The 13,154-nt window shown below is 39.3% G+C and overlaps 1 protein-coding gene across 1 annotated transcript in view; it reads left to right on the top strand.

The window, feature by feature from the left end:
* The window catches only part of LOC139736462 (arf-GAP with GTPase, ANK repeat and PH domain-containing protein 1-like), a 186,812-nt gene extending 175,260 nt beyond the window's left edge, over nucleotides 1–11,552 (top strand). The window contains exons 9-18 of the mRNA XM_071647213.1: nucleotides 161–265; nucleotides 976–1,159; nucleotides 1,970–2,131; nucleotides 4,679–4,819; nucleotides 6,389–6,462; nucleotides 7,345–7,513; nucleotides 8,287–8,404; nucleotides 9,075–9,267; nucleotides 10,273–10,440; nucleotides 11,022–11,552. Of these exons, the coding sequence (XP_071503314.1) occupies nucleotides 161–265; nucleotides 976–1,159; nucleotides 1,970–2,131; nucleotides 4,679–4,819; nucleotides 6,389–6,462; nucleotides 7,345–7,513; nucleotides 8,287–8,404; nucleotides 9,075–9,267; nucleotides 10,273–10,440; nucleotides 11,022–11,246 (1,539 nt within the window). The 3' untranslated portion in view covers nucleotides 11,247–11,552. The remainder of the gene's footprint in view (nucleotides 1–160; nucleotides 266–975; nucleotides 1,160–1,969; nucleotides 2,132–4,678; nucleotides 4,820–6,388; nucleotides 6,463–7,344; nucleotides 7,514–8,286; nucleotides 8,405–9,074; nucleotides 9,268–10,272; nucleotides 10,441–11,021) is intronic.
* Nucleotides 11,553–13,154: the final 1,602 nt, after the last annotated feature.

Genomic DNA, 13,154 nt, shown 5'->3' with positions numbered 1-13,154 from the left:
TGGTCTGAGTGATACGTTTTTCCCAAAATTTTTATGTGAGGTGGCTTCCTTTTGTGTTCAGATGTACCATGAGTCAAGAGCAGTGGTTTGTGAGTTTTATGTATAACTTTATTTTTTGGCTAAATCTTGTATTTTTTTTTTCTCACTCCATTCTTAACAGGGCTATCTGTACAAGAGGAGTAGCAAGCCGCTGAATAAGGAGTGGAAGAAGAAGTATGTGACACTGTGTGATGACGGCAGATTAACGTATCATCCCAGCTTACACGTAAGTCCCCTGTGGTCCCACCAGAGTTTAGCACCTCCAACCATCACCATTTTCTTTAAGATTTCCAGCTCATGATGCGTAAGGACACTGTCTTTTCTCAGAGGTAACCGCATCACATGTTGTTTGAAAATTGATCAATGCGCAGCAAAGTGGTACGCATGTGGATGTTTTTTTGCAGGACTTCACATGTAGTTAATCCTCTCTCGATGGCAGACAGTTAAACCTTTCTGTAACACCTAGCATACAGAACGTTCTGCCCAGTACCTGTGGGGTGCCAGGGTAGAAGAAATATCCAGCAGTCTTTATCAAGACTGGCATGATTTGTTTGACTTATAATATCTACAGTCATAACCACAATACTTTACCTAAGCTGTGATTTATCTTAAATCTATCCCATCTGATAGTTCATCCCCTTTGCTGACTTTGCAGCAAATCTGTGAGGATCCTGAAGAACCTCTGCTATCTTTCATGAGTGTACAAGCCTACAATGTTGATGGCTTGTTTCCATGCCTTTGATGGAAGCAAACACATAGTATGCAAGAGAGGTAAAAATATACAGGCAACATCAAGCGAAGACATCACCATTTCCATTGGTTAGCTGAATTTTGCTTTTATTTGATCCCATCCTTCTACGTATTTGTCCATGAAGCAATGGTCTTTGCAATCTTTACGTCATAAATCATCTCTCCATCATGAATCCCAATATTTAGGACTACATGGATGACGTGCACGGTAAGGAGATCCGACTCTTCAACACGACGGTGAAGGTCCCGGGAAGGAGACCGCCGCTAGCCAGGGCCAACATGCCACCGGGATCGGCGCCGGCACAAACCAACTCAGGGGCCAATGGCATCGCCAACAACATGAAGTCCATGACGATATCGGGTCATGCAGGTGAGAATAGCAAGAGTGTCTGGAATCATAGACTAAATGAAGGAATTAAAAAAAAAAATGCAGGAAATCTTTGGTAAAAACTCCACTGGTTTATCCACTATACTACAGTTCTCCTGGAAACTTTGCCTACAAACACAGATGAAAAGTGACTAAAATTATCTACTGTTTTGATGCTGATGATGTTTAATTATGCAATACATGTATGTCAAGGTACAGTAAAGCCAATGACATTCCTACGTGCAAAGAAAAAGGAGTGAAAAAAAAATCATAATCCTAATGATATTACTTTCCCCCTAGCAAGAGTAAAAAAAAGGGGGGGGAATTGGAGAGGTGTAACTCTCCTAGATATCAACAGTTCTATACTTTTGTTTTGACAATGATAATTCTATTCTTCTCATCTGGTGAGAATTAACAAAGAAAATAGAAACATGAAGAGTTTTGATGCAAAAACAGATAAATGCCATTTTCAAACCTTTTTAAGCAAGGTCATCATCAAAGAAAGAAAAATTAAATCTTTTCAATGATACTGCACTCATAACAAAGAAAAATTGTTGATATTATTAAATTCATCACATATTTTAATTGAGTTTTTCCCCAACTTCCATCTCAAATATCTCAATTTGATGAAAATGGACATATCACTTTTTTACATTCAAATTCTTCATGTTTCTCCTTACGGCAGTAGTCCCATAATTTGCCCCTTCAAAGACTTAACAAAAGGAGAGAGAAGAAAATGGTGTAACAAAAAAGAAAAAGACAGTCCAGTTGATGATAGTCCCATGTATGATTTTTCTTGTCCCTGGTTCGTAGGAACATCAGTCCATTCCAACCAGACCGCTCTCTCTCGAGACACCAGTAGTCCCATGCTGTCTCAGAGAGAGGTGCAAGAGGCCAAGACCAAATCCACCTCGTTACCGCGGGATACGGTCTTCACCGACGCCGTCGTCATCTCAAACTCATCTGTCACGCCAGGTGAGGGCGGCAGAAAAGGTGGGCAGAGGACGACCAAGATCACATCTTTTTTCCGTGTCTGTGTTTTTGTCCTTTCCGTGTTTGAGTCCATTTGTGTTTTGTGTTTGTTTGTGTCTGCCCCGCCCTCCCCCACCCGCCACGCCCCCCCATGTCCCCCCCCCCCCCATGCAGTACCTCCAAAATTATTCCCTCACTATTGCTGCAGCAACTTTGAAGTCACCGTCGAACAGTGACATAGATTTATTCAAATTAGCACATTCTAAATTTTCTTCCATATGACAAGCAGCTGTTTTTGTTTTGGGGTTGTTGTTTTTTTTTGCCATGTGGTTTATGAATTCTCATGTTCTGTGAATACTTCCATCAGCCGAAAAGTTTGTATGATTGTCAGAAACAAAATCAAAGCAGAATCTGGGGACAACAGTCAAACCTGGTTGTTATGGTCACCTGTCTTTAGCAGCCACTCTCTTAATATGCAGGCACCACAAACTACCTGGGCAGTAAGTGTGTTGAAGACCCTGCTTATAGTGACCATGTATATACATTGTACATGTAGCTTGTCCAATGGTCACCTAATTTGTCTCCTTCGGTCAAAGTTTTGATGTGTAGCCACAAACTCCAATTTAAGGCCTTTCTGTGGACATACCAAGTTGAATTTGTTTTTGCTTCTTCCCAAGTTGCTGAATCTCAACTGATAATCTTTTTCTTGGAAAGGGGGGGGGGGGGGGAGACAATCAAATTGCTTAACAAGAAATCAGAGAAGCTAGAAACAAAACAAGTAATTTACATCTAAATGTATATCTGTCTGAAGTGCGACAACTAGTAGTGTGGTAGTGTATCAAGACCTGTTCAGTTTATACAGTATATGTATAGGAGACATGTTTGTGATGTGTACTAGCTAATACTTGCTGAAGGTCATATATGCTGTCACCCTTTCTATTATGGCCACCAGTCTATAAAGGCCAGTACTTTTTTGAGTCCCCAAAGTGGTCACTTTACCCAGGTTTGACTGTATACTGTATGTGTCTTTTGGTGGTGCTACAGTCTGGGCTTTTTTGTTTGTTTGTTTTCTTGTCTGTGTTTGTGTCTAGCTGTCTGTGTGCCTCTGTGATATACCTTGTGCTGCTATCACTTGGTGTTGTGGGCTGTGGTGGTGTGCTGTTCACTCTCGCTGGTCTCCCTAAAAACCATTGTGAAATTGGTCCATCCTCTGCACCCCTTTTTTGCCTAACATTCATGCCTTTCTTTTCAGTTTTCATTGTGACAAAATGCATTTGTCTTTGTGCATGTCTGATAACCACAGGTTGGAGAAAAGTCTGGTGGTGGCTGGGAAATGCACAAACATTGTATGATGGCTCTTAAACCGAACATTTCTTTATAGATATATATTAAGCCTCTGATCTCTGCAACCCAAGACAAAATTGCTTGATGCAAATATTGCTGCTGTGCATTTTCTTTCTGTAATGAAGTATTGTGATGTTATGATAGGAAGTATTGTATGATATCATGAATAAGTTCAGAATTTTCATGAGCGCTTGACGCAGCACAGCCCTGTACCGTAATTCCCCTGCTGTGAATGCCCATACTGCTGCTCTCCAAATGTAGTATTGTTCTTAAGATGTATTACTCCCTTTCCAAACATAACAGGCATTTGTGGATTGGAAGATATATTTTTTGCATAGCTCCTTTTTGTGTGTAGGCCCTACAATACAATGTATATCTACTCATGCTGCCGTGTATGCAATCTTACAATCAGTTGGAATTTTGTGCATCAGATAACCAGTACTGATAGTTTCATAAGTCACTTCGTATTACAGTGCTGTAAAACACCAGAGAAGGCAGCTATGGACACACATTGATTATACAGTGAAATTTCATTTATTCTCTGGATCTGCTATTAAATTTCATTCAAGTTTTTTGAGAAATTTGACAAATTAACTTCACTGATATGGAAAGAGTTGTCTTCATTATTTAAAACACTTGTCTTGATGTATTTGGGTATGAGTAACCTTGTAATCATTCAAACCAACTGAATAGCTTGTTGGGCACAAGTTACATACTGTACATTTATCTGTAAATATCAATTCTAGAATTATCACATAAACACAAAATAAACTCTGATCAATATCATCGATGTGTCTTTCCATGCTATTTTGTATTTCCTCCTCCTCAGGGTTTGTTTGGTAACATAATATTCTGGATGTAGTTACTTAACAATGTTGTCATATCTTTGATGCTTGTGTTCATTGATCGAAATCTATTGCCCGTATTCCTGAAGGTGGTTTTGAATATAGTCCATGGTTTATGCAAATTTCTTGTGCGTAAATGGGTGTGACAGATTATTTATGTCAACAGACATCCAGTAACCATGCATTTATAGCTAATGTGAAAGGTACAGCTATTTCACACTCATTTTTAACAGTCCATGGACTAAATATAAACCGTGATTTTGATCTAAACCACCTTTGTGAATTTGTCATGTGACTCCTTCTACAAGTTTGGAGGCAGGCTAGTACGCCATTCTCTTCTCACTCTTTTCCTGGAATGCAGGCATCTCAAACGGCATCGACGCTCCCCTCTCATTTCCCCAAATGGGGATGACGAGTCGAGATGGTCACGGGTCTAAGAAGAAGCACAGGAGAATGAAGAGCTCTGGGGGTAATAAGAGTATAGACCACCACCCGTTAGAAGGTGAGTTTGTACCCTCTTGTCACCCTGTAGCCAAACAAAAAGCTGCTCAAAACTGCTTTATCAAATTCTGCGAAAATGGAAGTTTCTTTGGTGTGAAATTTTTTGCGCATTTGGCACAAGAAGAAACCAGCACAAAACTAAAAGTACACCAAAATTTTTTGCTGGATATATGGAAAACTATTTAATGTTTTGATTCTGCAGAATTAAAGATGTGCAAACTTCGTCTTACTTGACCATGTGAAGAAAAAAAAATTCTCTTGCAAAAATTTCCACTTTTACAGTAGTAGCAAGATAATGAAGTCAAAAGGGGCCTGAGATTTTGATCCTAGCTGAATCTTCATCAGCTAGGATTGAAAGCTCAGACACCTTTCAACTCCATTTCTTACCTTGATGGTAGTAAACCATTAGTCGTTCATGGTAGTTTTGTCTAGGCTTTCCCATCCAGGGTTTGATAGGGTTTGGAGTAATGAACTAAGTACTGTACAACTATATGTCATATATTTAGCAAGTCTAATTTTTCGCGAATTGGGACTTTCCGACAATTTTACGTGTGGTTAAAATCACAATCATGAAGTACAGTACTGAATGGAGAAATATGAGCATGCACGTCACGTCGCGATCAGAGTAAATATTTTCATGTGTCTTTAAATTCGCCAATAGCACCTGACTCGCAAAATTTGTGAAATATAAAAACTTTGCGAAATGTTCGGCGCATACAGTAATCAAACACATATATACAGGACATGTCCTGTGAAATCAAATGATATTGTGCAGTTTAAAGAGTTGAAATGTTGGGAAAAATAAGAAATCTATGTTTTATCCAAGCTCAGGTAGTGTCTTCACATCTGTTCCTAGAGATCTGACTCGATATATATAGACTGTGGTCATTACGTATTTTGTGCTCGTTGGCCCCAATGTCCTAGGATCCTAGAATTGTACACATGAAAAGAAAAGAGAGCTCAATTGTAGTCTACAGCTCCATGTTCTTATGTGCTCACAATACAATCAAGGCTCAATTGTTGCCCTGTTTATTGTTGTGTGTAAGTAACATGTGCACAAATGATCCTATTGTTCAGTGAAATGACATTTCTTTATCATGTCTTTGTGCTGATTAAAGAGTTACAATTTATACTTCTGGTTTCTGTAAAAATAAGCCCAGCTTTTGATGAGGAATTGTACTAGCCTTCTAGCTATTATGAAGGATTGGATTTATTTGTGATATCTGTTTTGTAGTTAATGCTCATCAAGTGTACAATCAGACTTATGAATGAACAACATTGTCTGTGAAATGAATATAATTGCCTACTAAAGTATATGTTTGGAGCTATAAACTTCATTTATGGGCCAGTTGATTTGGTGAATCTGCATGTACACTTGTATGCTCACTCAAGATGCAAGTTCCTCAAACATATTGCAGAGCCCTTGTCAAGGGGGATGGATAGGTTGAGAGAGGGAGAGGGGGAGAAGAGACAAGAGTCACTTTGTTCTGCATACAAATGCACATTCTTCAGATATTTTGATCAGCTGTTTTATCCCGTGTGTCCCGTTCTCTCCTCACGCCACCCTCAGAGAGTGAAGACTGTGAGTTCATCATCGTATCCTTGGACAACAGATCATGGCACTTTGAAGCGACCAACTCAGAGGTGAGGTTTCGACCAAAAATACTCTCCACTATTAGAAATTTTCATATTTGAAATCTTTCATTCCTTCCAGCATCCCTTCCACCTCCCCCAACAGTCACAAAATGTTTTTTTTTCTTTCAGCTCTGAAGTTCCATCAATAGTTATAGTTGATAAGATTCACAATGTATATGCTCTATGAAGCACAAAATTGTATCTTTGAGTAGAGCTTACAAATTTGTTATATACCACTTTCAACTGAGTTTGTTCGTAAAAAAAAAACATGGAAATCATGAGTGATAGAGAGAAACAAAGTCCATATTTAAAGACAATCTGTAGAGAAATAAAATTATGACTAATGCTGATACAGCAGGATAGTAGACAATAAAGAACAATAATTTTTTTTTTCTGTCCCCAGTAATGAAAGTAAATATTGACAAAATAACATGTTTATATTTCACCAGAGACAGGTCATGTGCAGTTGAATAAAATTAGTTAGTTATTAATTAGTATGTAAAACTACATTTTGGCTGGAATTCATTAAGGCAGTTTAAATCTTGCCCATGGACTATTATGATATTTGAATGCATAAATGCATATGATACATCATGTGTGCTAACAGACATCCAGTATCAAATGTGTACTGATTAGTCAAGGAACTAAATTTCAAACCATGGATTTGATTCAGTCCACCTCTGTAAATATGGCCGTAAGTCCCATATGTTCAATTCAGTGTCATTACACTTACAGCAACTCATGTACACTAGGCTGTTTGGTACTGTACTACCCATATATGATAAGCTACAGACCACAGAACATAACGTGATGCAGCTCATGGCAGCCTGTAAGAATTTATATCCATTTATCCAGCTTGTGTTTGGAATAAAAATGTGTTTTGATTTGCAGGAGCGTGACGAGTGGGTGGTGGCGATCGAGCAGAGCATATTTGCATGTCTGCAGACCAACGAGAGTGCAAAGGGCAAGAGCCAGCTCTCCAACCTGGAGCAGAGCGCCATCGTAGAAACCATCAGGAAAGTCCGCGGCAACGGCTCATGTGTGGACTGCGAAGCACAAAGTGAGTTTTATTTGTGTTTGTGTTAGTGTTGTGTTTGTGTTTGTGTTTGTGTCTGTGTCTGTGTCTGTGTCTGTGTTTGTGTTTGTGTTTATGTTTATGTTTATGTTTATGTTTATGCTTATGCTTATCTTTATCTTTATGTTTGGAGTTATTTTTCTTAGCCACCAAGGAAACACTTAAAAGACCTATCCAATGCAATGCATGATGACTTTTGTTGACATATAATACCCTGATCATCACTTACATTGCCAAATGAAAATCTGAGTACATGTGCAATATATTTCATTTAAAACTCTGTACTGTTTTTCTTGTGGATCAGAAATCCAAGATTCTGTCGATTACATTATCTGTCAATCAGTGTCAAAACTACTGAATCAGTATGCTCACTGATCCAATGATGTCTCGGATAGCATGTGGTTATTAAGAGTTATAAATCAGTTTGTAATGAAGTAGTCTTTCCTGTCACCATGAATCTTAGCATTTCCACAAATCGTACGCAAGTCAAATGATCAATAAACTTAGCTGCGATGTATGTGAAGATAGAATGAGTGAAGTTGTAGATTGTTCTATTTACTTCTTTCTGGTTGGTACCTGTTCAGATTTCAAGTTTGTAGATGTACATGTGGTTAACGTCATGAAAATACAAACAGTCTACAAATTTGAGTAGAAAGTGATGCAGTTTGTCAATGTATGGCTCTTAAATATCTCATTTTCATGTCATTATTGCAGAATGTTCCATAGGTTGTAAAACTGTATGTTCTCTTCCATTTTAGATCCCGACTGGGCCAGCTTAAATCTTGGTGCTTTGATGTGTATCGAGTGTTCAGGCATCCACCGAAACCTGGGTTCACACGTATCCAGAGTCAGATCGTTAACACTGGATGAGTGGCCGTAAGTTTGTCTGGATGCAACAGCTTTCATTCCCCATGTTGACCTAGTCCTTTTCATTCTGTTGGTATCGGGTTTCTGTTCAGGTTTTGGTTTTTTTTTTTTCTTCTTGAATGTGAATCTTTGCATATTTGAATCATTGAAGATGAGATGAAAAAGACTTGATTGTCAAGATACAAAAACATTTGATCATCCAGTTTGCCATGTGAGTTGGAGGTTACTCTGGTCATTTTCACAGATGATGGCATTCATTAATCACAGCAGCTAACATTTCGTTCTTCTTTGTTTGCAAAATTTTTCAGTGCTGAGATTCAGCTACCATATTGTCGGGCCAAATTGAATTGACCATTTTCTTTGCACTTCAAAAACAAACTCAAAATGACTAGGTAACACCAAATTTCTTAACAAACTCAAAATGACTAGGTAACACAAAATTTCTTTCCAGCTATTTCAGAGCAAACCAGCATCAAGTGAAGACAGTCATTCATATATGAGATAGCAGCATCAGCAGCAGATATCATTAAGCAGAGCTGTGAGACATTTTTACTGAAGAACAAGAAGTGATGTGTTCTATGTTGATTTCCACGACGATACTAGATTGTTGATAATGCTAGAGAGGAGAGTTCTTCAGGTGCTATATCATCCTCCTCTCTCTCCTTTATCCATCTGGCAGACCGGAGCTGGCTCAAACGATGATGTTGGAAGGGAATGCTTTGACCAACAGTGTGTTTGAGGTGTCGTTACATGGGCAGGTGAAGCCGACTGTCACATCGGGCAGGGAGGAGAAGGAGAGATGGATACGAGCCAAGTACGAGAAGAAGGAATTCATTGCCCCCTACCCGTACCCAGAGAGGAATCTGGGACCGGTAAGTGGGCATCTCACTTGGGGGGGGGGGGGGGGGCTGTCCCTTGCAGGGATGATGATGATGATGATGATGGTGGTGGGAATGATGGTGGTGATGGTGGTGATGGTGTCATTGATGGTGATGGTAAGGATGGTAGTGGTGATGATGGTGGTGTGATGATGGTGATGATGGTGATGGTGGTGGTGATGGTGGTGTGATGATGGTGATGATGGTGATGGTGGTGGTGATGGTAAGGATGATAGTATTGATGGTGTGATGATAATGCTATTGGTGATGATGGTGGTGATGATGGTGATGATGATGATGTTGATGATGATGATGGTGATGATTGTGATTGTGATAATGAGGATGATGGTGAAAGTATTGATGACATGATGATGATACTATTGATGATAATAACAACATAGATGATGACAACGATGCTAATGATGATGATGGTGATGCCACGAGAGATAAAGAGAAGATGACAAGATCAATGATAAACATGAAAACAGCAGTGATTTTAATGATTCTAGATTGCAGTCATGATAGATTGCTTTGTTTTCAGATGGTTATTTAGCATTATCATATCAAGACAAGATTTTGAGCACTTGACCATAAAGGAAAGATTCCTGAAAAGTTGTGTTGTGAATGTACAGTGACACAAGAACAAGAGAATGTTCAAATAGATGTGCAACAAGGACAAGCAGTCCAAATATCATGATCATTTCCAATGTCTGTTCACAATATATCAAAGTCACTTTTAGGTAAATATTCTCCACAACATAATGAGTAGTGTCCTTCATAAACTTTCAAACAACACACAGTCTTTAACTCTATTTAAGAAATTTATGTTTCTTTTTACGTATAAACGTCAAATTCATGCAGTTGTACTTCTCTGGCCAATCCTGACCTCCAATTCTTATACACCAAGAATACAAATATCTTTGTTTGTGTGTGAGTGAGTGCATGTTTGTGATAAGCTACTTACCTTTAATTTACATGACTCTCCTTTTGTTGCCATAGCAACTGATGGAGGCAGTGATTCGGGAGGACATCCGGGGCGTGATGCTGCTCCTGGCCCATGCCCTGCCAGATGAGGTCAACTATCGCTACGGCGAGGGAGACGGGAGGTCGGCCCTCCACCTCAGCTGTGCCATGGCCAACGTGGTCATCACGCAGCTCTTGATATGGGTGAGTCCACTCGCCTCTCAGCTTGAAGAAGCCTAAAGGTTACCTGCTGCAGTGTCTGACTTATTCAAATGGAACTTAATCATCATGACCAACACATTTCACATTACTCTCCTTCAGTTTGCCTAGATTACAGAAGTGTTGCATTTGACTTGCATTGAATCCCAAGGAATATTTCACATCTTTTTTGACTAAAGATTCAGGCTTTAAATGATGTGAATGCCTGTTGATTTATAATTTCAAAAAGAAAAAAAAAAAACCCTGTCAAAAGAATCTTTGAATCTATGCATCTACCTGTAGTTATGTGTAGCATCATTTGTTTGATTTTGTGCAAATCACTTTATTTCACAAGAGGATGATGCAAGCGTTACAAATTCATGTATATCAGAATATTGCATCTATTGTGGTTAATACCATGGCTCTGAGAAAACATGCTTGCCATAGTATTCATTACAAGTGAAATGAAAGTCAGTGTGTTATGTAGTATTTCATTTCAGTAGAAGGTATCGAGTGTTTTGAAAATGAAGGACAATTTCTCTTCTAACGTCAGCCTTTTTTTTTCTCCCTCCCTTGAACCCAAACAGAACAAGGTGAATGTGAACATCGCCGACGCCGACGGGCGGACGGCGCTGGCCTACGCCAAGAGCGTGGGAGCAGACGACTGCATCAAGGTGCTCATCCAGAACGGATGCCAGGACGACAACAACTACAACAACTGCAACGTGAACAACAGCACGCTGCTCAGGGTGCCCCCTGGCCCGGGGAGGGGTCACCATGGTAGTGGGGACAAAGTCTCGAGTATTATCTGAGGGCAGTGGCCCTGACCAGTTACGGTTGGAAGAGAGCAAATGGAGCAATTATTGGTGTGAGGGAGTGTGTTATTTCAGAAACCCTCTGATTACCACTAGCATCCACACTACACAGGATGTTATTGGTAGTTTTAAAGGAGTGTGTTGACTGTATGAACTGGATAATCCCTCATCTTACGAGCATTCGGGGGTTCACCACTTCAAACAACCATCGATGACTCCCAAGGCTTCTCGTGGTCTTGAGAACAAGTGATTTCTGTGTCTACACTGATGTCGAGTGAGGGGCGAAATACACGGAAGACTTCAGGAAGGAAGGGCGTGATGTTAGGGTGTTACATCATTAAAAATAAAGAGAGAGAGAGAGAGAGAGAGAGAGAGAGAGAGAAAGAAATTCAGTGTGAAAGTTCTTTGAGAGGGGTCTTTTATAATTGTTTTGTGTGAGGAAATGAAGAACCCATCTATTTATTTCTGTAGACATTGTGATGAGTGTATGTATTGATGTGGACAATCAAGCAGAATTGAGCAAATGAGGCAGTTTGCACAAGGCAGTAACAGTATTTTTCAGTTGGCAGTTTTCCACAGATATATTCGTCAAGGTGCGTAATAACAGTATACAGCTTTCTCGCATTCCCCTGGGCATCGCTACATAATATTGACAGGAGTCAAATTGGAGTTCTGGTTAAAATGATGACTGTAAGGATGTCACATGGCCTTGTCACATTGATGTGCATTGGCATGCCATGATAGAAAGACAACACATTTCCGCTTCTGTCTGGCTGTATGTGTGTTTGTATTGTTTGTGTGTTTGTAGGTTTGTGTTTGATGACTCTAAGTGTCCTAAAATTGTTGAATTGTATGTAAACATACAAGATGTAACAGTTTCAATGTTTCAGTACACTAGGGAAAAAAAAACTTGTCTAATGTGAGATGTCATACAGAATTGGGCCTGAAGGTGCCAAAGATGATCCATTTAGTGAACATAGCCACTTGTTATGTTTACAAGGGCACATATCTGATATTTTAAAGAAAACACATAGGATAGCAACAGGATGCCCACATAATGGAAGGCATTGGACACACTCCATTGGTTGATGACAAGTTTGAAGCCAGAAATTTGTCCAAAAGCACGACACTTTCAGGATTCTGAGAGAAATTTCATGACCCGTCTGCAGAAATGGGGTTTGAGACAGAAGCAAGAGATTAAAGTACAGTAATGAACAGCTTTGCTCGATGAGAATGGCTGTCAGGTTAAAGGTTAACCTCGAGAAGAAAATGAAAGAGATGACACACTAGATACAACTCGTTGGAATTGTCCCTTGCCAGTAACAAAGTCAGAGCGAAGTTATTCTTTTCCTTATTTAATCGTGCAATGTGTTTGTCTTTGCATTTTGTTTTTCTGAAAAAGTTGTCTCTGAGGTATTGCCTAGCATCCCTGGTGATTTCTAAATTTGATAGATTTGTAGAAGTTTTAGATTTATTGTTTTGTGTAAGTTTCATAGATTCTTTAATACCTGTAAGAGTGTGCAGGGCATAGCAACTTCTTTTCTTCTCTCAAAAGCTCTAAGAGTAGAGAAAATGCATACAGGTGTTTGTATAAACTATATCATGCATCTGTGATGTGCTATAAGATATTTGGCAAAATTCGCTCAACAAATTTAATATGTGCTTGATATCATTCTTTTTTTATTTCAACTTATTAGTTTTGGTCACTGCCATATACTTCAAACTGTTTACATTTTGCTCCATTGTACTGTTTGATGTAATTGGGAGAAATATGGACAAGATTGAGGCAAAGTCACCATGTGTGTGTGTGGAAGAAAAGAATTTGAAATGGGAAGGTAGAATGTTTGGAATGAGAAGATTAGGGCAGTTTGGTGGATTGACTACTGGGCAACCTATTCTAGTTTT

Source organism: Diadema antillarum, unplaced genomic scaffold, assembly GCF_040938485.1.
Source record: "Diadema antillarum isolate AM-2024a unplaced genomic scaffold, OU_Dant_1.0 seq00000649_RagTag, whole genome shotgun sequence".
NCBI lineage: Eukaryota > Metazoa > Echinodermata > Echinoidea > Diadematoida > Diadematidae > Diadema > Diadema antillarum.
The sequence above is the reverse complement of the archived record's forward strand: the minus strand, read 5'-3'. Positions and strand labels throughout refer to the sequence as shown.